Here is a 23,829-nt window from a genome sequence, read left to right as displayed (position 1 = left end):
ACAAATTTGTATGAAAACTGTTTTTCGCTCCTAATTTTTACAATAATCAAATAATATTAAAAAGTCATACATAGATGATATTGATATGTGTTCAATTAGTAAAATATCGAAAAGTGACGCCTTCTTACCGGGTACTACCTAAAGGTTATGGCACCATCGCTCGAAACGATGCCGCTATACCTTTGGCCTTTGGTCTACAAGATGGCGCAACTTTTAAATATTTAACAAATTGAACACATATCCGTGAAAGAATAAGGATCAAAGTCAAATAGCATTCTAAAAGTTTTAATTAAGTATGTGTCGAAAGATGGCAGTAAATTTACGTCGCTACAAAGTTTTCTTTGACGATACACCTCAATTCCAAATTCTCTTTGGCATTAGTTACATGAAAAATAGGTTTCTCAATTATTCACATCCGTACTTTCACATTAGACATTTTAGTCACGCAGCTAGATCAGACCGGACAATGTGAAAGCGCCTTTTAAAATGGTTAACTATCTATCTATACATAGATCGGCTTCAGTAGGTGCTAAGGAAATAACCAGGGTAGAGATAACAACTGTACAAAAATATGTTTATTAACGATATAATTTTATATTCAGTTAATACTATATTACAATAATGTAAGATTGTACGTGCATGTAATGTTTGCTAGTAAGTAGAAATGTACCAAGCAGAAGTTGCGAAATTCTCTGTGAAGCTTACCTCACACTGAGGACTAAGATAATCTTTGCGCGTTTAATAATTCGTAATGGTAATAAATAGATTTGAGAATAATCCTAGAAATCTCCCGGCACAGAACAGTTGAAAGTTCCACAACACGTACATACAACAACACGTACTCGTAACTGATATATGTTAGTGTTTGAACACGCGTGTGACTTCGGCGAGCGGCGTGGGGTAGGTGCCCGGCTTCACTAGGTTCACAAGCTGCTCGGCGATCTCCTGGCCCACGCGCACCTGGGCCTCCTTGGTTGACGCACCTGCAAACGCAATTTATTGGGTAGGTACATACGCACTATCTCTATCATAGTACTGTTACATACTATCTATAAATAATTACACATATTCAACGTTTTCGTAGCGCTACACGCGTAGCCGTTTCTAGCGTTTTCCCGCTTTGTAGAGGAAAGCGACTACGAACAGAGCGCCTACCGAGCGGGTTCCCGGACCTCAATTTGTTAATATTATAGCTATTCTTTGCTATTTTTTCTTCGATGTACCTTATGAATTTCCATTGAATAAAAATGTTCACGGATAGGACACAAATACAATGGAATGAAAAAACGCCTGAAGGAACAAAATATCAATAGGTAAGGATATGCGGCCATTAAAAAGTCACAATATTTTTTTTTTTACGATATACGTTTATTAAAGAAAGTAATGTTTTAGTGGAAATTTATTTGAAGTATTATTAATCGAGAATTATCAATAAATTGAGTAGTGCCGTATTTGCATTTTTTATTTTAGCACCGATTACTATGGTCACTTTTATTCACTTCAATGATACGGAGTATTTATTTGGGGAAACTATGGATGGTAGCAAACCATTTGATGCCCAAGTTACCAAGTCTGAATTATTTTTCCTGTAAAATTTATAGTAATGTTAATATTATGTAAAAATTTCATTATCTATAAATTAGATGGGGGGGGGGGGGGGCAAGTTTACTGAAGAAAAATTAAGAATGGTATTCTTTACACATTTTTCTTCATAAATATAATTTTTTTCACAATGAAAAAAAATGTCACAATATTTCACACTTTATTGGCTTGCGTGTCTTACGATTGGTATCCTGCTATCCTGCAACTAATTTTGATAGACGGTAGGTATACAAGGTGTAACCGTTCAGTGTAGCCAGGCGATAATTGCGTAAATTTAACAGATATCAGAAAACTTCAAATTGATATCGAAAAAGCAGAAATATTTAAATTATTAAGTTTAAATGCAACCATACATTTAATACGACGACTCAACCCCTCAAAGAAATAAGTCGGTGTCGAAGAGATAAAACTGCTTGAGATTCATTATTTGCACGAATAAACTGTAATAAAATAATAAAATTACGGTTTATGAAATAATAAATCTAATATTTATTTTAAATACTAAATTACATTAAATTAGTAATTACGAACAGCATACTAAATTTATGGGAGGGTTTTAAGTAAATGTTTGGGATATTTATGTTTTTATGAAATAAAAGGTATTAATGTAATTTACTCATTGGGTAACGCACTTTCGATATCAATTTGAAGTTTTCTGATATATTTACGGAATTATCGTCTAGCTACACTTAACGATTACAGCCTGTAGATCGTGTCATTCACGAAGACGCGTGCCTTTACTCGTATTATCATAATATTAAAGGTTATGTTTGACAAATCTGTGCGTCATCGTGGATGACACGAACTATACTTTGTGGTACGGTCAGATGTATGAGGAATATGTTAGGTCATTTTTTAAGAATCGTCAGTTAACATCAGCTATTTACGCCAGGACTTTTGTCCTGGTAGGTCCACATCCACGTCCAGTGCAGAAGTTTCTCAGCTGACTAGCTCTTCGAACTGAACTGAACAAACCTTTATTATTATTTAATTGCTCATCAAATATCAGTCACAAAAATGATTAAGCATTAAAAACGGTGCATGAGTTTGAATACCTATACATAACTGAAATAGTTTGGCGTTTGGCAAAATGACACCAATACGTGCTATATCGTCGGTCCAAACTAGCTCTGCACCGACATCGACGTAACAAAATGTGGTAGTGCCATAATAAACGTCATATTTTCATAGAAATATGACGTTTGTCAGCATAAATGCCATAGTTTGATATTGCTAAGTCTAAGTATGCAGATTTATTACGGTCCGGCCTTATTTGCGCTTAGTCCAAACCAGTGAACAAATCAATGACATACCTAAATGAGGGGTGGCGATGACCGCCGGGTGCTGGATAATCTCCAGCGTGAGGGGGTCAGTGGGGGGCTCCTGCTCGAACACGTCCAATGCGGCGGCGCCAACCTGGATACAAACGTGATAATAATCATGAGCACTTTCATTGAGGAACCGATTATAGTTTAAGCTAATTTGGCTGTTCCATATTTATGGTTTGTAATAAAAAAAAACTCAAAGGCAAATCAAACATTAAATACAAATAAAGTACGTGACTTTATAAGATACTATTCTTGATGTAAGCAGAAACTAATCTCTGTTCATGTGACCTCTACAATAGCGGTCTGAAGCTGGTTGTTACTTCTGTACTCCAACATATACATACAACCAGATTGAACTACAATCCGTGACCTTTCGGCCTCACATTGCGCGGGAAGGCAAACATATTTCAACAGGATGCATATCAACAATTGGGAATCCCATTCAATATTTCGCCCTTATTTTTCGATTTTTTTAATCCCTATAAATTGCAAATTCCAACGACAGTGTCGTAAGGTGTACCTGGCCGGCGTTGAGAGCATCCAGTAGGTCCCGCTCGTGTATTAGGCCTCCACGACCCACGTTCACGATCTTGATGCCTTTCTTGCACTTCTTCAGCACACTGGCGTTAATGAAATCTGTAAAATCGTTCTTTTAAATACGAGCATACCTATCGTTTATTCTGCTCCAACGAATACGCATATCACGGTAAAATAATACACACTCGACAACTGACGGAGTTCCATCTATATCGAAAGTCGGTTGGCCCAAGGACAAAAGCAACTGCAAGACGTGCCCTATGGCACGATGGACACCCTTTTTAACCGACTTCAATTTCATAGAAGGAGGAGGTTCTGTATTCGGTTGTGGCTATTTTTGTTTATGTACGTCACCGAACAATTCCTCGGAGCACTCTCCGTTATACATGCTATAGAAAATGTAGAGCGACGTCACATCTCTACGCAGTGCCAACTTGCCAAGGAGTCAAGCCGATCCGAAGTACGCTGGCAGTCGACAATTCGAGTCGCTCTTCGTTAGATGCGGTCCAGAGGGAGAAGCTGGTACTGGGGTGCGGGTGCCCCTGTCCATAAATGAGAACAATATTCCATGTGTGGGCGCACCTGCGCCTTATAAAGCTGTAGGCGGTGGGCCGGTGTGAAATACTGTCTCGATTTGTTGAGCACACCGAGTTTTTTTGACGCTAATTTAGCATTACCCTCTAAATTTCCGCGGAACTGGACTTCACTCGAGATGACTCGACTACCTACAGAATGTATGTTCATTGCTGTCGTGTAAGGTAATCCAACGTATCCGCATCCTTATCAAATAGCACCAAAATTAGGGTATGCTCCAAAATGTGACTTGGCACTGACTCCAAACATCAGTTGGTAAAGCATATACTTAAAAAAGGATAATATTTTATATTATCTTTTTTGAAGTCGGTTTACTTTTTTTTGTAAAAAGTTCCCTGTCAAGCTCGGCCAAATTTCACCTTTCTATACAACAGTAGTTACGCTCTCATTTTAAAACGACTAGCTAGATTGCTCTGAAACTTTGTACTTACAATTTAATAAGGTATACCTTGCTGAGGGGACCCTAAAGCATTCAATTGATAGACAAAGCGTCTCCGTTTTAGCTTGGCCAAAAATCGCATTTCTTAACCTGTATCGTAATATTATGTGAGCAAGTTCGATGATTGCACTATTTTATTTGTCGATTCTGTTTTTTTTTTCCAATCGGTAGCGCCATGTCGGTTCACGGGGTCTACTGTTCACGCTGTTCACAAAGCTATTACTAGTACAAAACTAGTAATGTGTAATATAGACAAGCTCACATTTCATACATTATACGTCCCCATGTCCGTATCAGGGTGCGTAATACAGCGTAGCCAACATGCCAATCGTTTACGCTCCGTAGTGAACGAAAGGCAACTGTCACTGTCGCACTAATGTGGAAGACACTAAGCGTTAACGATTGGCATGTTGGCTAAGCACCCGTATTGTTCAGTAAAAACGCTCTTACAAATAATTATCTTTATCTAATAGGTGCGGTATCGTATGGTAACTAGATATTGATAAGATGACTCATATCAGAGACAAGTAAATTTAGAATACTGATAATCTCCATACCTGAGCTAACACAAGTTGATTGCTAACGATAACTTTACAATAACAACATTTCAAATAAGTAGGTACATTTTAAAAACACGGTGGTTCTTTGATCTTAATAGGTAAGAAATATTGATTTAAAAACTGGATTTAAACAAAAAAACCGGACGAGTGCGAACTAGTCGGACTCACCCTACGAAGGTTCCGTACAAATTTAACTTATTTTTTTATTTTGAGTTTTTACATATTTATTGTTTTGAGATTCATTATTATAGGACATTCTTACACAAATCAACTAAGCCCCACAATAAGCTTAAGAAGGCTTGTGTTGTGGGTACTCGGACAACGATATATGTAATATACAAAAATTTAAATACATAGAAAGCACACCATGACTCAGGAACAAATATCTGTGCTCATCACACAAATAAATGCCCTTACCTGGATAAGAATCCAGGAAAAGGGGACGGCCATCTCTCCATACAAAAGTAGTCCCCATTTTCCTCTCTGGATTTATGGAAAATATTTTTATATAACTTTATGTATATTAAATTATTAACCATAGCTATGCCGCTTCACTATAATTTTTTAGATTTTATTAATATTTTACAGGCTGTTTATTTAGTCAGTTGTAATAATTTACGGGGTGAATTGAACCAATTAAAACACAAAATATTACTTTGCTAAACCGAGAAAAGATAACGCGTTAGTCAATCAGTGCTAACGCGTTATATTTACTTGCGTATTTTTACATGCAATGAATGTTCCCGTCCTTTGAAAAAAAAAGGGTTGTATAATTCTAATTGGCATCTGAGCGCGGGCTAGTCCAACGCTCAAAAAACCAGTGTAGGTGCGCTCTCCCCTAACGCGCCTTTGTTCCGCATATCGAGGACACATTTTAGACTGGTTCGGTAGCATTCGACTCGCCGGCAGTAACCGTATAGGGACCACACAAGAAATCGCAAATTATTTTTCCATTTGTTCATTTTGAATCTTATTTCCATTACCATAGGAGTTGTAATTCAATAACCGGTTAAAGTGACTGGACCCTTTTTTGCAGGTAGTGGCACGCGCGGTTTAGTTAACAATTGACAAAGGATTAGCCGCTCGGTGCCAGCTACAAATCTAACGATTATAATATTTTTAATTGGTCCCATAGTAAAAGTTGCTCAGTATGACCTATATATTCACCACGTTTATTGCAGGTGACTAAATAAATAACCTGTATTAATGAGGAGCGAAAAACATGCAATTTTTTAAATGCTACTGTTATCGTATAATAATTAAAAATTCCAAAACAAGCAAACTGTATAGCTGTGGTGATAGTAACAGTTGTGGTTGATATACATTGGATCGTGTCTAAATATATCCAATAAATTTAATATACAGAGAGGAAAATGAGGACTACGTTTTTATGAAAAGGCGATTGCGCGCGGCCGTCCACTTTTGCTTTAACTGATTCATGTTCGCTATAGTTTTCACTGGAAGTATTTATTACGCTTATCACATTTTTTGCATAGTTCAAAAGATAATTGACATATTTTTTTTCTTCCAGAGCTATGACTTTCGAGAATCTGTACTTTAAAAAATGTTTGCTGGAGACCCCTACCTGGAGCTATCCAACGATACCCCAAACAGTAGTTAGCGAAAAAAATGTCCCCACTTTATGTGTACAATTTGGCGGCTTGATTGATTTATACGTCCATGCCAAATTGCAGCTTTCTAGGACTAACGATCACGGAACAAAGCCTCGGACGGACAGACAGATAGACGGACATGGCGAAACTATAAGGTTTAAAAAAGTTATATGATATTATGTATGTTGCGTACTTCTGGTGGAGTCAATGAGAGGTGTGTGAAGGGTGATGTAGTCGGCCACAGGCCAGATCTGTTCCAACTCCATCTTGGTTGTGTGGAACTCCTTGCATTGCTCGGATGACACGAAGGGATCGAATCCTACGATCTGTGTACAATTAAAAACATATATAGTTTATTTAACGTTACGTTAAAGTTAAATGTTAACAAATACGAATGGAATGTTGGAAATGTCTTAATAAAATAACTTAAATAACTCACTTTAATAATACCACGGGCGCATTCGACACAATAAATTGACGGAGGATCTTAATAACCATCTCTAATTTTTCAAATTTTGCCATTGTTGTGAGAAAAATTAGATCATTAATAATGTGTCCATGCAATTTTGGAGCTCGCTGTACATCAAGTAGGCCGCCTCCGTGCGTCTTGGCCAGAAAATAATGTTCAGTTTCTCCAACATTTTATTAGGTAAACAGCCTAATAACACGCATATCGTCAGGTGACAATGAAAATTCACTATAAGTAATTACAAAAAAAAAAAAAAACAAAAATCAACCTTATTTTATATACCTGCACTTGACCATATACACATTGCAAAACAACTGCCTATTATAGTGAATATTATCATTTATCATCTTTACAACTGCTGATACAATGTGTAAAATAAGAGTAATAAAACCTTACCGTCATCCCGAAGGCATGCATTCTGACAGCGACCTCGCGGCCTACGCGGCCCAGGCCGAGCACGGCCAGTGTCTTGCCCTGCAGCTCGGTGCCCGTGTACTGTGCGCGCTCCCAGCGGCCCGCGCGGAGAGCCGACGCTGCTGGCACCACGTGCCGCGCCAGCGCCAGCATCAGCCCGCACGTTAGCTCGCAGGCGCTCATCGCGTTGGCCCCGGGAGCGCTGGAAGCGTTAACAAAAATTAACTAACTAGACTGAAAAATGAAAAGTCAAAGCACTAGAAAGATTACAGCTTTACAGCACTTAAAGTGGAGTTCAATAGAAAGGGCAAATAATGTAAACAAATATTTTTGTTGGCATTTAACACCTACAACCGACAGACCACGACCGGTTTGGCCTAGTGGCTAGTGACCCTGCCTATGAAGCTGATGGTCCCGGGTTCAAATCCCGGTAAGGGCATTTATTCGTGTGATGAGCATGGATATTTGTTCCTGAGTCATGGATGTTTTCCATGTATTTAAGTATTTATAAATATTTATATATTATATATATCGTTGTCTAAGTACCCTCAACACAAGCCTTATTGAGCTTACTGTGGAACTTAGTCAATTTGTGTAATAATGTCCTATAATATTTATTTATTTATTACAACCTAACATTTTTACAGAGGCACATATTTTTTTCTTTCGGAGCGATTATTTTCGAAAAATTTCACTTAAAAAAGCGGCCAAGTGCGAGTCGGACTCGCCCATGAAGGGTATTAAAAAAAACTATTTACTAGATCTCGTTCAAACCAATTTTCGGAGGAAGTTTGCATGGTAGTATATCATATATATTATTTAGATTTTTCCTTCTGTTATTTTAGAAGTTACATGGGGGGGGGGGGGGGGACACATTTTTTTCACTTTGGAAGTGTCTCTCGCGCAAACTCTTCAGTTTAGAAAAAAATGATATTAGAAACCTAAATATCATTTTTAAAGACCTATCCATAGACACGTATGGGTTTGATGAAAAAAGATTTTTTGAGTTTCAGTTCTAAGTATGGGGAGCCCCCAAAATTTATTGTTTTTTTTTTCTATTTTTTTGTAAAATATTAATGCGGTTCATAGAATACATCTACTTACCAAGTTTGAACAGTATAGCTCTTATGGTTTCGGAAAAAAGTGGCTGTGACATAAACGGACAGACAAACGGACATGAATCTATGAGGGTTCCGTTTTTTGCCATTTGGCTACGGAACCAAGACCTATCCATACCCCACACGTATGGGTTTGATGAAAAAAGATTTTTTGAGTTTCAGTTCTAAGTATGGGGAACCCCCAAAATTTATTGTTTTTTTTTTCTATTTTTGTATAAAAATGTTAATGCGGTTCATAGAATACATCTACTTACCAAATTTGAACAGTACAGCTCTTATGGTTTCGGAAAAAAAGCGGCCAAGTGCGAGTCGGACTCGCGCATGAAGGGTTCCGTACCATTTATGACGTATTAAAAAAAATCTACTTACTATATCTTGTTCAACATTTTACCACTTTGGACACACATTTTAGCACCTTGGAAGTGTCTCTCGTGCAAACTATTCAGTTTAGAAAAAAATGATATTAGAAACCTCAATATCATTTTTGAAGACCTATCCGTAGATACCCCACACGTATGGGTTTGACGAAAATAAAAAAATTTTAATTTTATGACATATTAAAAAAAAACCACTCACTAGATCTCGTTCAAACCAATTTTCGGTGGAAGTTTGCATCGTAATGTATATCATATTTTTTTTTTAGATTTTTAATTCTGTTATTTTAGAAGTTACAGGGGGGGGGGACACACTTTTTTTCACTTTGGAAGGTTCTCTCGCGCAAACTATTCAGTTTAGAAAAAAATGATATTAGAAACCTCAATATCATTTTTGAAGACCTATTCATAGATACCCCACACGTATGGGTTAGATGAAAAAAAATTTTTTTTTAATTTTTATGACGTATTAAAAAAAAAAACTACTTACTAGATCTCGTTCAAACCAATTTTCGGTGGAAGTTTATATGGCAATGTATATCATATATTTTTTTTAGATTTTTCATTCTGTTATTTTAGAAGTTACGGGGGGGGGGGGGGGGCCACACTTTTTTTCACTTTGGAAGGTTCTCTCGCGCAAACTATTCAGTTTAGAATCTATAAGGGTTCCGTTTTTTGCCATTTGGCTACGGAACCCTAAAAAGTGGTTGTGACATAAACGGACAGACAGACGGACATGACGAATCTATAAGGGTTCCGTTTTTTGCCATTTGGCTACGGAACCCTAAAAATAGTTTTTGAAGACCTTTATTCGTTTTGACACTATGCATGGGATTATGTTTACTTAGAAATCATTGGGGAAGTGGGTCAAATTTAACTTGTAAGATTTGACCTGTACAAACATAGTTACATACATACATAGGTACATTGCAAGTAAAAAAAAACTTGTAAAAAGGGGCCTGTTACTACTTGCGCCTAGCTGTGCCTATTCTTCTTATCGGGGGAGACTCTCCCGATCTCAAGTGACATGTAAGGCATACGAAGTTTCTAGTAGGTATTATCGTATCCTAGCGAACACAAACTTACTTAATGACACCGATTCCCTTGGCCCCCGCAGCGGCGACGTCGATGTTGTCGACGCCAGCGCCGGCGCGGCCCACTACCAACAGTTTTTTGCCCGCATCCAACACTTCTTTGGTCACTTGTGAAGCTGATCGCACCACCAAGCCTTCATGTTTCTGTTGCCAAACAAAAATATATCATAATTAATCAATTCTGATTCGAGCCGCCGAACTTAACAATAATGTTCAATGCAATACTTACAGGAATTTCTTCAAGAAGTTCTTGTTTGGTAATTTTTGGTCTGTTGACGACATGGATTCCATGTGAGTTGAGGATTTCTTGGCAGTTAGATCCGACCCCGTCGGCTACCAACACAGATTTAATTTCTAAACCCATTCTATCTGCAAGAATTAAAACATGTGATGTGATACAAGCAGATTTTTAAATTAAATCTTTCCGTAGTCGGTATATTGGGTAGGTACTTTTTATCTTAGCCTGCGCCGGTGGTCTACATTTAAACATCAGCTAATTACCTATCTTAATTTTCATGTATTTAGAAAATGTATGACGAAACCAACTCATTGGATAAACAAATGATTAAGTAAAATGTAGGCATATAGTCATTAGATAATACCAATTCCTATCTTTAATGTCACACATTCATAATTCGCTTTGCAATAATATCTATTTAACCTGAGACAAAATGGTTAATAAGACTGGGACCTTTCTGTCAACCAATGCATAGGATGTACCTACTTAATTAAAAGTAATATCTACTAACGACAAATATATCTAAATATGTGGGCCTTAATCAACGTCTATAAAGTAGTTAACGAACTTATATTATCTAATGTTTGTTTAAAGTACTCACTCGTTTAAGTATGTTGAGTGGTTGATGAGTTAGCGATGGGCCCTGGGAGGAGGTTCGGCGACGACTGACGGACTGACGCCGAATAGTCGCCGGCGCAAGAGACTACGTTACAAACATATAGTGCCGCCGGCACAGTCGTTTACGTTAATTTATTATCTGCCAGAACACACGAACGTCGCCTCTATGACTACCCGAGTCGTTTCAACATGACTTACTAGCGGCCGCAATATAAAGTTGGCGATTTAGTTATTGTCGTCAGAGGCTCGTTGTGTTGTCAGACCACTTTTATCATGACCGTGTGCAATTGAATTACGCGGTGTCAGTGTTTGTTGCTATCAATATTTATTATATCACAAGAAGTCAATGTTTTTAGTGTTTAAGATCTCCTATATATCAGATACCTAAACCGTCTCAACTAGAAATACCAAGTTCATATAGAATAAGATGGTAAATCCCTACGTTAGAACATTCCGATGGAAAGAATTTATAGAAGAAAAGAAAAATAAATCCATTACCTCTTTGTCCTCCTCCTTTTTTCAAGTAGGTAATAATGGATTGCCGAGATTAGTATTTGCCTTACTCATTCTTAGGAAATGAATTGCGTGTGGCTCTAAATGACAATTATTATCAACAAATGCGGTCAAGTTACTGATCAGATGATGCAATTTGTGGTGGGATAGCAGTGTAAACACACCGGCCAGGGAACGCGGGCTTATCTATATTTGTTACGACCTTAAGTATGATTCTTTCCATTCTGTAATTACATTACTAAAAAATATAGGAACATGGACTGATATTTGTTTGTAACTAATTGTGCATAGGTATTAGGTACTTATAATCTAAGTGAATTAAATAGTACAATTTAACTGTTTTTGGGTTTTATTCCAACATGGAACAAAACAATATTTTAACTAAATAATGCCAAAAATCTAGCTTTTCGGAAAAAGAAAAAGGGAAAGGAAAATGAAGCCCGTCACTGGGTAACTTTGCTTTTGTATAATAGTAAAGTCACTATAACTGTCCATTGAATGTGTCCACCGTTTTCCGTTTGATCAGCACATCGTTAACAATATTTGAAATGTATAAAATGGTTCAATTGCAAAAATATCAAACCTTGAACATTTTTGGCAATTACAGGAAAGTATTTTTTACATGTCAAATATGTGCTGATATTTGGTGAAACGGAATAATACTCTTGCTGGATGTAGATAATTGGCACCATAGGTTGTTGATGGCTTATTAGCATATAATAGGTAAAATACAAATAATACCTAATCCTGAACTGGAAACCACTAAGTAGGTATATTACTCATACATAAATAGTAAGACATGCAAGAAATTATAACGCCATCAATTTACCTTTCTCTTTTAATACAGGAACAGATAACTGAGAGCACCGACAAGCCCTTCAAAACTATGCGCATAGCATTATGGACCACACCCATGCAGTGTTGTAACTGCTTTGTAACTAACTGCTTTATGTATGTAGGTACTTATGAACAGTCAGCAAACGTAGCGGATCAGACTACGCGTCAAAAGTATCTATCTACCCACATTTTTCAAATAGCTTATCGAAAAAAGATATCCGTATCTCTCTATGTACAACAATTAGACTGTATCAAATAGTTTTGAACGCGAACTGAAGAGATCTATATCAATTTGGAAATTTGTCCAGGGTGGCAGATAGTTTTGGCGCGTTGTTTCATCAGCTACAATTGATGCTGACTGTACCTACTAATTCTGTCGTTATCAGGAAGGAAAACATTCCAGTATCTATTCTAGCGAGGGATTCATGTGCAAGTGCAAGCACAAATAATTGTACTATGCCATCAAAGATAATTGATTGTAATAGAGGGGTAAAGTCTGAGCCATATGTATTGCGGTCGCTGAATTGTCAAACGTCAACTTTTGACAATCAGAGTTACTATCTCCGCCTTCCATATTACCCAAACTATGTATCTTTGATGGCGTGAACCTTGCTATTGCTATCACATGAGTATTCATAAAAAATTTGAAACAGAGGTGTAAAAAAATTGATTTTGGTTTGCTAATGAAATATTCTTAGATAATAATACCTAAGAGAAGATAATCTCGCAAACTATTTTAGAGGCATAGGTATCGCAGATAGAAATCACTTACTTACAAAACAGTAACGCTACTAAATCAACAAAATGTATGTACCTAGAAAATGAGGTTTTCAATTTAGGATATTATTAATTGGCGCTTTTTTGCTGTAGGTTTTATGATTTCGGCATTCATACAAAGAAATATATTTTAAGGGTGTCTTACGCGACCGGTGTAACTATTAGCGGAATCAATAAAACTGCCAGTATTGTATTATATTAAGTTTATTATCACACTTACGAAATATATAAAACATATCACGATGGCACTCGCTATCAGTGCTTCAGACGCTTTAATTACATCGATGTCGTTCGACGCTTGCTGGTGATTCATTATCAACGATTATTACAAAACTTTCTTAACTATACCTATAAATAAAGACTAAATGAGTATAATTTTTAAGAGTCAATTATTTAAATTCATTGTTTTCTTCGTGTAATTGTTTCGCTTTCCAAACACTTTTAATGTCTTCTTTAATTATTTTCGAATGATAGGTAGTTACAACTTATCCTTACTGTGACATTTTGAATTTGATACGATATTATTTAGATATAATGGAAGTGTGTTGTGCGCTGTTGAAATACGTGTTCAAATGAAGGAACTACTTTCAAGTATTTAACTAAGCCTAGTTTTCATACTTTAGGCTGCAGTACTTAACCAATATAACCTGGGCTCCCCTATAAACTTTTTTTTTGCCGCAATATGAACTACCCTATGCAATTTAGTCGAATTAGAAGATAGTGTAGAAGATAAAGCGCAATAATATGTAACGGCTATCGGGGCAGAAAGAAAGCTGAACAACACGGTTGAATCTATTACTACTTATTACTAGGATGAAATAGTCGTCGATACACAGGCTTCTCGGGACACCCTAGGATGGTATTAAGCAGACTTTAGAACCCGCTTATTTTTCGTAACAAAATTAACTCTAATATGTACATAACACGTATAAATAGGGTTATGGAAATAAAGACTCCCGGTTTCGCTCCATTTCTCGGGAACATAGGTTTCATCTAATTACACTTGAAGATATTAGTCGGCTAAGAATTTTTAAAATCTAAATATGCTAGGAATGAGATTTAAAGTACCTACTTAGTACGTTGGCGTGGAAACATCACTACCATTTGGGTATGAAATTGACTAAAAGTAATGACAATTCGCACCGAATGAATTATAATAGGTACGACCTGCACATACAATGACCCAAACAGGCGAAGTATGAAAAATCTCGAAAGGAATAATTGTCCGTAGCTAGTTGTTGTTTTATTTGGGCTTATCGCTTACGAAAAACTCCGTCGGTCGAACTCAGTAGTTGAGCGTGGTGTCGTGGATTTTTACGAGTTGCAGGTGTAGTGGTGAACGCGTGGACTTTAGAGTTAGCGTCATTGTATGTGAGTGAAGTTGTTGTAAGGGCTTGTCATTGGTCGCGCTAGGCGGTGCGCCTGGCGTCGCGCGCGGGCCGGGCGGGGCGCGCGCCGATGCCGCCGGCGGCGCGGCGCCGCGCGAACAGCGCGTCGAGCCCGCGCAACGGAGGCGCCGGCGTGGTCTCCGCGGGCGCGGCCTCCGTCTCCGCCTCGCTCTTCTCGCCACTGACGTTACTTTCCTCTGTTACTTCCTCTTCAGCTTTCTTCGCCGCTTCCGTGGTTGCCTGTTGATAGGAGTTGCCAAATTTTATAGAGATGTTTAAATTTCCGGATTCGTACAATAGGTACATAAGAACCGTACTGCGACAGATATTGTGACTCAAATTAAACATGACGTTGCAGTAATTATTCATAAGCATAATAATAGTACATTTTTACAATATCTGGGAACAAACATATAAAAACTCAAAAATGCGCGTTTTCCCGGAGATAAGACCTATATACTCGTATGTATATACAAGAATTCCCGTTTAAAGGTATAAGATAAGATATGCCTTTATTTGATACGGCCATTACAAGTTTTAAAAGGTTAAGAACTCGACAAATAATGGAATTTGTATGCAATATTGCAGTTCCGAAATCGAGACTGCAATGTTTTTAATTTTTGACTGACTACAAACTACGCACTTCGCGACCTATTTTTTAACCGGCAAAACTCGGCTTTGTGTGCTTTAGCTATGTTACAAAATAACAAAAGCAAAATATAGTATTAATATATTTAAATTAATACTTTATGATTGCTAGTTGAGTCGTAGTTTTAGACGGACAAACTGGTGAGGTCATTTAATTAGGTAATTACAATGCACTGGCACTCCTACCGAGCCGCCGATCGGGTACAAACGCAATTCGCAACGAATTCTATGCAAAAGTATCTTTTTATCATCACCGTAACATACTATTTTGTTCTAGTTGTAAATATTATCGTTGCAACAATATTTGAGTAATCTTATTTACGAACACATTGCAATCAAATGTCAGGAAATGTTTCCGCTTACGGAAATTGATTATTAATAATTGGTTGATTGTTTATAACCTCAGTAGATGGTAGCTTCCTCTTGAGCAGCGGGTTGGGCCGGCGGGGCAGCGGCGTGGGGGCCACTCGCGGCTTGGGCGACGGCTGTACTGTCAGCCGATTGCGGACGCGAAGGCCGCCGCGCGGCGCCTCGGGAGCTGGCGTCGGCGATGAACCCTGCAATCAAAATGCTTCTTATTAAGGGCTCAAAAACACACCATTATGATCAGTACCTAAATCTTAAACCCTGAAACTGTTACATTAATCGTAACCTTTAGAATTGATCAATCTGCACATTTTATTTTGATATGTAATTTGCATGTTAGTAACAGAGTAATTAGCAGACTTAAATCACAATGTGAAATCGACTGAGGGTTCAGGCCGTGACTAGATGCCAGAGGTCAAGGCAACAAAGGTTGCGCGCATGTGATAGATTATGAGTAATCTCATAGGCGCCGTAGATAACACGACAGTCTACGTGTATCTCAGCTTTTGTAAGGTGCAAGTTCCGCGTCTGCCATAGAGGACTAGCGCGCGCTGAACGTATATAATCCTACACCGAAACAGGCGTTGCAATATAGTCACGCCGTTGGATCGCCTGTGTGCCTCGATTGTAATAATTGTTATTGATTGTGTATTACCTATGTGTTGACGTTATAGTCTATTGGCTACGTGAAAAGTGCATGGTGGAGGTATAGTAAAGCGATCGCAGCGAACGCGGTGGAAGAAAGTGGCACTGACGAAGGTTTAGCGTCTTTAACATTTCGTATAGTTTTGTACAAGTAAAAAAAGGCGCTGGTGGCCTAGCGGTGAGAGCGTGCGACTTGTAATCCGGAGGTCGCGGATTCAAACCCGGCTCGTACCAATGAGTTTTTCGGAGCTTATGTACAAAATATCATTTCATATTTACCAGTCGCTTTTCGGTGAAGGATAACATCGTGAGGAAACCGGACTAATCCCAACCAGGCCTAGTTTACCCTCTGGGTTGGAAGGTCAGATGGCAGTAGCTTTATGCGTACGCCAAATCTTGGGATTAGCTGTCAAGCGGACCCCAGGCTCCCATGAGCCGTGGCAAAATGCCGGAACAACGCGAGGAAGAAGAAGAACATTTACTTTACTCGAAATGGGAAACAATAGAGACCCGGAATTTTTAATTCAGGATAACTCCTGAGATATTCATTTGGTGTGGTGTACGGGACTATTGTAATTTGTATGACATGCTAAATATAATTAACGTATTTACTTTGATAATGATTAATACTGTATCCGGCTAAAAAGCTTTGAAAATACATTACATATTTTGTTATCTTTTTCTAGAAATTAAGAATAGGTATAGAAAGTTATCCCTGAGAGATACACTATACTATACACCATTGAAATAGAGACAACCCCACCATACATTGTGTTGTTATAACTCAAACGGATTAGGCAGCATTTTCGATTAAAGCTCCTAGACAGCGTGATTTTTTCCGTTATCATCAGCAAATTTCAACCAATTACATAAAACCATAACAAATTAGTTTAAAATATGTACTTATAGGATTCTTCTAATTTTTTCTTTTTTAATTTATTTTTATAAAATCGATCATATATATATATATATATATATATATATATATATATATATAGATATAGATAAATAAATAATTTATTGTCACAACATGGTTAAATTACAATTATTTTTACACACTTAAGCTACTTATTAGAAATTGTGTAAAATTAAGATCCAATTACATCTGCTTATGTGACAATTGGACAGTCTAGCTATGTACTGAAAGCCCCGCCTTTACGGCGCAGTTTCAGCGCTGGTTTTCAGCCTGCCCGAATTGAGGCGGTGACACAGGACGACTACTTTTTATCATTTATTATATTTCTATAAGTGTGAACCTGTAATTGGCTCTGTAATTCTATTGTAAGTTCTAGATATATATAGCGCTGTTAGTTTTACATATACTAAAATAAAATAAAATAATAATAATTATTAATAATTCAGCCTATATAAGTCCCACTGCTGGGCACAGGCCTCCTCTCATGGGCGAGAGGGCTCGGGCTATAGTCCCCACGCTAGCCCAATGCGGATTGAGGACTTCACATACACCTTTGAATTTCTTCGCAGATGTATGCAGGTTTCCTCACGATGTTTACCTTCACCGAAAAGCTAGTGGTAAATATCAAATGATATTTCGTACATAAGTTTCGAAAAACTCATTGGTACGAGCCAGGATTTGAACCCGCGACCTCCGGATTGAAAGTCGGGCGTCATATCCACACGGCCACCACCGCTTCTTATAAAATAAAACCGCGTGAAAACCCGTTCAGTAGTTTTGAGTTTTGGAGTTATTTTATAAGATGTAGTGAATTCACGTTTTCGCCTAGATTTGCGAATGTCACGCAACCTTGCGTGACATTCGTGTATGTAGCGAATATCAGAAGTTTCTGCCATCGTCGAAACAGTTAACTTTTTGAATTGCGATGAGATAGATGTGCTGCTGTAAGAATCTAAGGGCTTTCAATGCCTGAAAATGTTCATAACTTAAACATAGTTGTTGATTTTTAACGGCATAGTTGGTAACGTAGTATTAAGAGCCCGGTAACGATTTTAGAGTAAAAATCTAAAATTGAAAGATTTAATCGTTGAAATTGTACACCTGTTGTTACGTAATATCTAAATAACAAGTATTGTTTTATATTAGTACGTCTTCTCATCTTGCCTTTTAATAATAAGGTAGCAAGCGTGCGTCCCTGGAAATATGTGACGAGAAAGGACAGTTAAAAAAAACAACAAAGAAATATGGTTGTAGATTGTTTAAGTATCAAAATTACGTTAAAATTATGTTGATTTTCAAAAAAATTACACTTGTTGTAAAGTAATTTCTGGAGAAAATTGAGTTCGTCAACTTTCATTTATACTTCTTTCTAATTTATAATAACAAAAATGTGTAATACAAAATTACTCTTTTTACCAGTCAAAACTTTGTGAAATTTCCATTTAAGAGCTTTAAAATCAGTGCCTTACTCGCGTTTACCTAAACGGTAATCAGAAAAAAAATCATTAATAATTACCTAAGTGAGTCTGTTTTCAAAAATAATTCAAATGAAAGGTAGCAAGACGTGCTAATAGAAACGGTGTACAATAGTATCAACTACATCTATCCATTTGAAATTTTTGCGACTAAAATCGATAACGGCCTCTTAACCTGTCTTTATAAAGCAGAATTTAGCAAATAACAAATAAATAACAAACCTCAGCATCGGAATCGGTGGGCGGTGCATCAGGCGCGGAGGTCTCCGTGGGTGCATCAACGGGTGCCTCGGTAGCCGCACCGGGCCGTGGGCGCGGGTTGGCGCGCAGGTTCAGTCTTGGTCCAGGCCGCAGGGACGCGGGCCGCAGTCCAGGCCGGCCGCGGCTGTAAGACAAAAATGTTCATGTATTCGTATGACATGTTGCACTGAGCCGCAAAATTGCATACTCGCTTAATAAATTGCACCTAACCTGCCTGTTTAAGTTTACTAAGGTAGCGGAGCAGCGAGATAGTGCGTTTCATGGATAGATTTTTGCTCACACATTATTCCGCTACCTTGTTCATGGCTTGGAGCCTGGGTGGACTCCATCAACTAGTTGATCACGAGAATAGTGTCTTCCATAAAATACTCAAAAGAATGTAGCTTCCGTGTCACTCATTGAATACTTTAACCGTAGGCGGCATACAGTATTAATGATGGGCGCATTAGTTGAGCATTTGCGCTATCTCAGGATGTGGTGGAGACCTCTGTATCACTTACCCAATGGTTCTGCTGGGAGCGACGGTGGTCTCTGCCGACTCGCTGGCGGCAGGAGCCGTGCTGTCTTCAGCGGGAGCTGCGCTGCTGGTAGTAGAGCTGATGGGCCTCCTCAAGTTCGGGCGAAGGCGGGGTCTACGAAATTATGAAACGAGTTAAATTATGTTCATTTGGTGAACCACCTTCGTGCTATTCCATATTTCTCGTTATCGATTAACAGGTTTTAACATCTTAACATCACACAACATATCACGGGAAATAAAATAAGATTCCTTAGGCTTGCTTTATAGAATATGGACACTTTTGATTGAAAATTGCTCGAGGAATCTTCAAACAATAACGATTTTCGACGTTCGCTGCAATAGTTCGGCGGCCAACAAGTAACAAAGGCCAAGCACGCGTTTCTTTTAATGTAAGGCTATTATTTTTTTATCAGTAGGTACCTATATTTTCAACTGAATCCAGGTTTTAGTTGTTAATTAATGAGTGTCTTTTCAACTTATTTTTTATTTATTTTTACTAGAAATTGAGGTCTGCTTATAACATAAACTATCGCATTTTAATTAAGATTAAAGTTCTACAAAGTCTCCTTAAAAATTCCTTGGGCAATATTGTTATTGCACTTTGGTTATCTTCTGACTCAGTACCTACTTACGTAACAATTACTTTTAAACATGTTAATTTAGTATAAAGGTTTATTATATCCAATTGAATCGTCAAAAAAGTGTAGGTATATCTTAACAAAGGCTTAATTCTAAAATTGTATAGTAATTTAAATAATTATTAGACAGATAAAGAAATGCATGCAATGCCCTAGCATTCATGTCAACTAACGTTAGTAGAATATCGAAAATACAATAATAATTACGAAATAAAAACCGTTGATTTATGTTTTGCTCAATTTTCCGAAAAAATTGTATGGTGGAAATAAGTCGATTGGAAAAGACAGTCCTGAATTAGTATATTTGTGCAACCCTTACCTCGGCGCAGGAGTGTCGCTGGCGGGCGAGCTGCTGCCGTCCTCGGACGCGGGGGCCGCGGTCGTGGAGCTCGGCCGGTTGCGACCCGCGAACAAGCCGCGTCGACCAAACGCCTGCAACAATTCATAAACATTGTTTACCCACACAATAGGTATACTTATTGGAAAATTACCGCTTTGGTGAATTGGGTCATCTCTAAAACAAGCATTTTGAATTTGGAATGTGCTGCCAAACAATACGATAAACATTGTTGAATGAGTTATGAGTACGAGGTGGGGAGTAGACCTATCAGTAAAATCCTGTAAGTAAAGTAGCTATAGTAAATAATACCATAGCGACTTCTATACGTTTGTTTAAGGTAAATCTTATAGGTAGATATTAATGTAATTTACTGTTCAAATAAATCGCCACTGGGCCTTTATAACATTACCTACTCAATAAATTTACTTCATAATCTTAAGAGTCTGTGAGCGGGCCTCTATTCCAAACCTTAAAGTATATCTTTATTAGTTTGGAAAAACTACACTTTCTAATTATCATACACAAATAACATATACAACCTGAATAACTAATAGTTGATAAAAATCAGGTTGCGATAAAACTATACATAACGTGACATAACACACACCTCTCTAAAAATCAGGAGTCGGTTAGAACTTTCAGTGTTAGGACTACAAATAGTTTTCTAGTACCTAGACTAAAAACCTGTCAGCGCTGGCCGTTCCATTAGATTAGGCATGATGCAAACTAAATCGGCCAACGTCAGTGAGATAGTTTCGCTAAGAGATAAAAAATATGAAAATCAACATAAATTCCATTCGCTGCGCATTGTTCGCTCAGGCATTTCTTAGTAAGTGCGAAGAAAACATATACAATATTACAATGAGGTATCAGTATTGCTAGAATAAATGTGGTATTAATGTAACAATATTTTTGTTCACAGTACCTTGGGCTGCGACACAGACTTCTCTACAGGGGCAGACGCAGGCGTAGATGCTTCGACTGCTGCAGCGGTAGTCTTGCGCACGCCGCCTGGCTTGCTGAACCGGCCTGGTGACAATTCACATGCCCTGTTATTTTACAATTGTTATATATGAAACACCATGCAAACGGGTTACTTTGTAACTTTAAACTTCTTTAGTGTATTTATTTCAGTTGCTACTGAAGCCTTATAATATAAAACATCGAAACATACAAACCCGAATTTAAAAAAAAAAACCTACTCCCAAAGACAGTTTTTAGAAAAATAATGAAAAGGCTTAAAATTGTTAATTGCATTACTTATATATTTTAATAAAATAAAATAAAGTTGTTACTCGAAATTACCCATTTCAATTATCATACCTATTTGTAAAATGTATTTTGTTTATTTACAATCTGAGTAAAGATTAGGTATATTAAATTGGATTACATTAGAGTTGCCTGGGGCATCGTCCCCAGAACGCTTGCTGCATTTCCCCGTTGAATTGCCAGACTTAGCCGCTGAGCGAAATATTCCCCCGCACGAAGGTCGCCGGACACCCACACAAGTTTGTGAGAAATTTCTTTCACGACTTGTTTGGTGTCCGATGACCACGGCCCAAAGGTTTCAACTGCAAGTGCTGCAAATATGTAATTGTTTTTTAAAAATGCATATTTGCGGCACTTGTGAAGTTGGGCGTCTTCTGCAGCCGTCCCCGGTTGTTCAGCCGTCTGGTTTCTTAAGAATTGGAAATATCATACTAAATATATAACAAACTGTCTGTTTGCATTTGATTTGACTTAGGTTTTCATAATATTATATGTTTTTTTATCCTGATTTCAAACAATCATAATATCAAATCATATTTATTCATGACCAAATGGTGAAGTCAATAATAACCCTTTTACTTAGTACCCACTGATTACTTTCACACTACTTTTATAGTAGCATGCATGCTAGTTTAAAACAAGATGCGTATTAAATATTTAGCATTTACTGACATTAGCGTGGCAAATCAAACAGTCGCATAGCAAAAAAAAAGCAAAATGGCATCGCAACAGCACTTATATATTTATAATCATAACCAGTATATATGTATGTCCCACTGCTGGTCACAGGCCTCTTCTCATTGTGCTAGACGGTTTGCTGTCGGAGTATAGTCCCCAAGTGAGCTTAACCTGAATTAGAGACTTAACATAGCACCTTTGAATTTATTCTGCAGATATTATGCAGGTATATGATGTTTTGTCAACGAAAAGCAATTGGTACCCAAATATATAAATGTTATTTCGTACATAAGTCACGATAAAATCATTATTAGGCGTTAGGCTTGAAATCCGTGATGTCTGGTTTGGACGCTGCACTTGTTCACTTGTCATAAGTGTAACTTAACTTCCTTAGAGGAAACAGCTATCTAAGAGCTTCTTCTACCACATCGACTTAGTATACATACATAATATATAGCTGAATCTTTACCTCTAGCTCTTGTAGAAGATTCTTGGGGAGCTTCGGTGGGCGTGCTGGATGTAGTGGAGACACGCGCGCGGGCACCGGGTCGGCCCTTGAAACGGGAAGGCCTTGTCGGCGCGGCCGTTGTGGTTGGTGCCGGAGTAGTCGTGGTGGTCGTGGTGGTTGTGGTCGTGGTGGTCGTAGTTGTTGTGGAGGTTGTCGCTTCTTCAGTGGTGCTGAGAGCCTCTGTTGTGGATGACTCATCGTCAGCGACGGTGGTACCCTCAAAACCGAGATCGTCAACGGTTGGGTTGACATCGTTGTTCAAGTTTTCACCAGCTAAATAAGCATATAGGTCCAGAGCGACCTTCTCCATTGCAGTCATCGTTGTATATTCCGTGGTGTCCTGTTCATATGGGGTAGTTTGTTTGTAGTCCGCGGGAAGTTTCGAGTCGTCGATTATTTCTTGGAATCTAATTCCGCTTGACAAACTGTGCCCTTCCCTTACTGAATCTTTGGCATGCGAGGGGTCTTTGGTAGGTACACCATCAGGTATTTCAGTAGACGTTTTACTTTCGGAGGAATACCTCGTCGGTGGCTCTTTGTATTGAGAGGGAATGTCTCCGGAGTTTGTCTTAAAGCTGTCTAAATCAACGAGCTCTGAGCTGGGCCGCCTGAAAAATCAATAATAAAAACATTTAAGATGTAGCTATTATATTATAATGTAGAAAACATATTTTGGAAGCAAGGCGCATACCTTATATGCGCTCGGGTCCTGCTCCTCGTTTGACCAATAGACTCGTCAGCAACGTTGTCGATCTGCGGCCGGCCTCGCTGCCTGGCTGTTTCTGAGGAAATCTCTGGGACGTAAGTGGTTGAACTGGCAGGCGTCAAGTTGCGTCCGCGAGGTGGGAAACGTGTGCTCGATGGTAATCTGCAAGTGTTAAAGAACATTGCGTCAGCCAAATAACAATAAAAGTACTCGTAATATATGGCGAAGTAACTACTGGTAATACAAGATCTAGCAAAGGTAGTGGGAATCCGTTTAAGGGCATATTCAGTATCGTGTTCTGATTAGGAAAAAGTAAAAGAAAAATTATTTGATGCGAAAAATTTTT

At 38.1% G+C, this 23,829-nt stretch overlaps 2 protein-coding genes across 4 annotated transcripts in view; both read right to left on the bottom strand.

The window, feature by feature from the left end:
• Positions 1-547: 547 nt before the first annotated feature.
• On the bottom strand, positions 548-12,359 carry LOC133517547 (D-3-phosphoglycerate dehydrogenase). 2 transcript variants are annotated; one of them, XM_061850873.1, is made up of 8 exons: positions 12,341-12,359; positions 10,372-10,511; positions 10,135-10,286; positions 7,539-7,758; positions 6,867-6,999; positions 3,451-3,566; positions 2,916-3,018; positions 548-983 (listed from the first exon to the last, which is right to left on the bottom strand). In XM_061850873.1, the coding sequence occupies exons 2-8, from the start codon at positions 10,504-10,506 to the stop codon at positions 859-861; spliced, it is 984 nt and encodes a 327-aa protein (XP_061706857.1). In that variant the 5' UTR covers positions 10,507-10,511; positions 12,341-12,359; the 3' UTR covers positions 548-858. The 2 variants fall into 2 exon arrangements, with proteins under 2 accessions (XP_061706857.1, XP_061706852.1); XM_061850868.1 differs by lacking the exon at positions 12,341-12,359 and adding an exon at positions 10,982-11,139.
• A 954-nt stretch (positions 12,360-13,313) lies between these two features.
• The window catches only part of LOC133517506 (mucin-5AC-like), a 38,676-nt gene continuing 28,160 nt past the window's right edge, over positions 13,314-23,829 (bottom strand). For both annotated transcript variants that reach the window (XM_061850848.1, XM_061850842.1), the window contains exons 4-11: positions 23,469-23,645; positions 22,739-23,385; positions 21,248-21,351; positions 20,302-20,414; positions 19,325-19,456; positions 18,786-18,948; positions 15,563-15,718; positions 13,314-14,753 (exon numbers count right to left, since the gene is read on the bottom strand). In XM_061850848.1, the coding sequence (XP_061706832.1) occupies positions 14,535-14,753; positions 15,563-15,718; positions 18,786-18,948; positions 19,325-19,456; positions 20,302-20,414; positions 21,248-21,351; positions 22,739-23,385; positions 23,469-23,645 (1,711 nt within the window). In that variant the 3' untranslated portion in view covers positions 13,314-14,534. The remainder of the gene's footprint in view (positions 14,754-15,562; positions 15,719-18,785; positions 18,949-19,324; positions 19,457-20,301; positions 20,415-21,247; positions 21,352-22,738; positions 23,386-23,468; positions 23,646-23,829) is intronic.

The sequence above is a fragment of the Cydia pomonella genome, chromosome 1 (assembly GCF_033807575.1).
Source record: "Cydia pomonella isolate Wapato2018A chromosome 1, ilCydPomo1, whole genome shotgun sequence".
Lineage (NCBI taxonomy): Eukaryota > Metazoa > Arthropoda > Insecta > Lepidoptera > Tortricidae > Cydia > Cydia pomonella.
The sequence above is the reverse complement of the archived record's forward strand: the minus strand, read 5'-3'. Positions and strand labels throughout refer to the sequence as shown.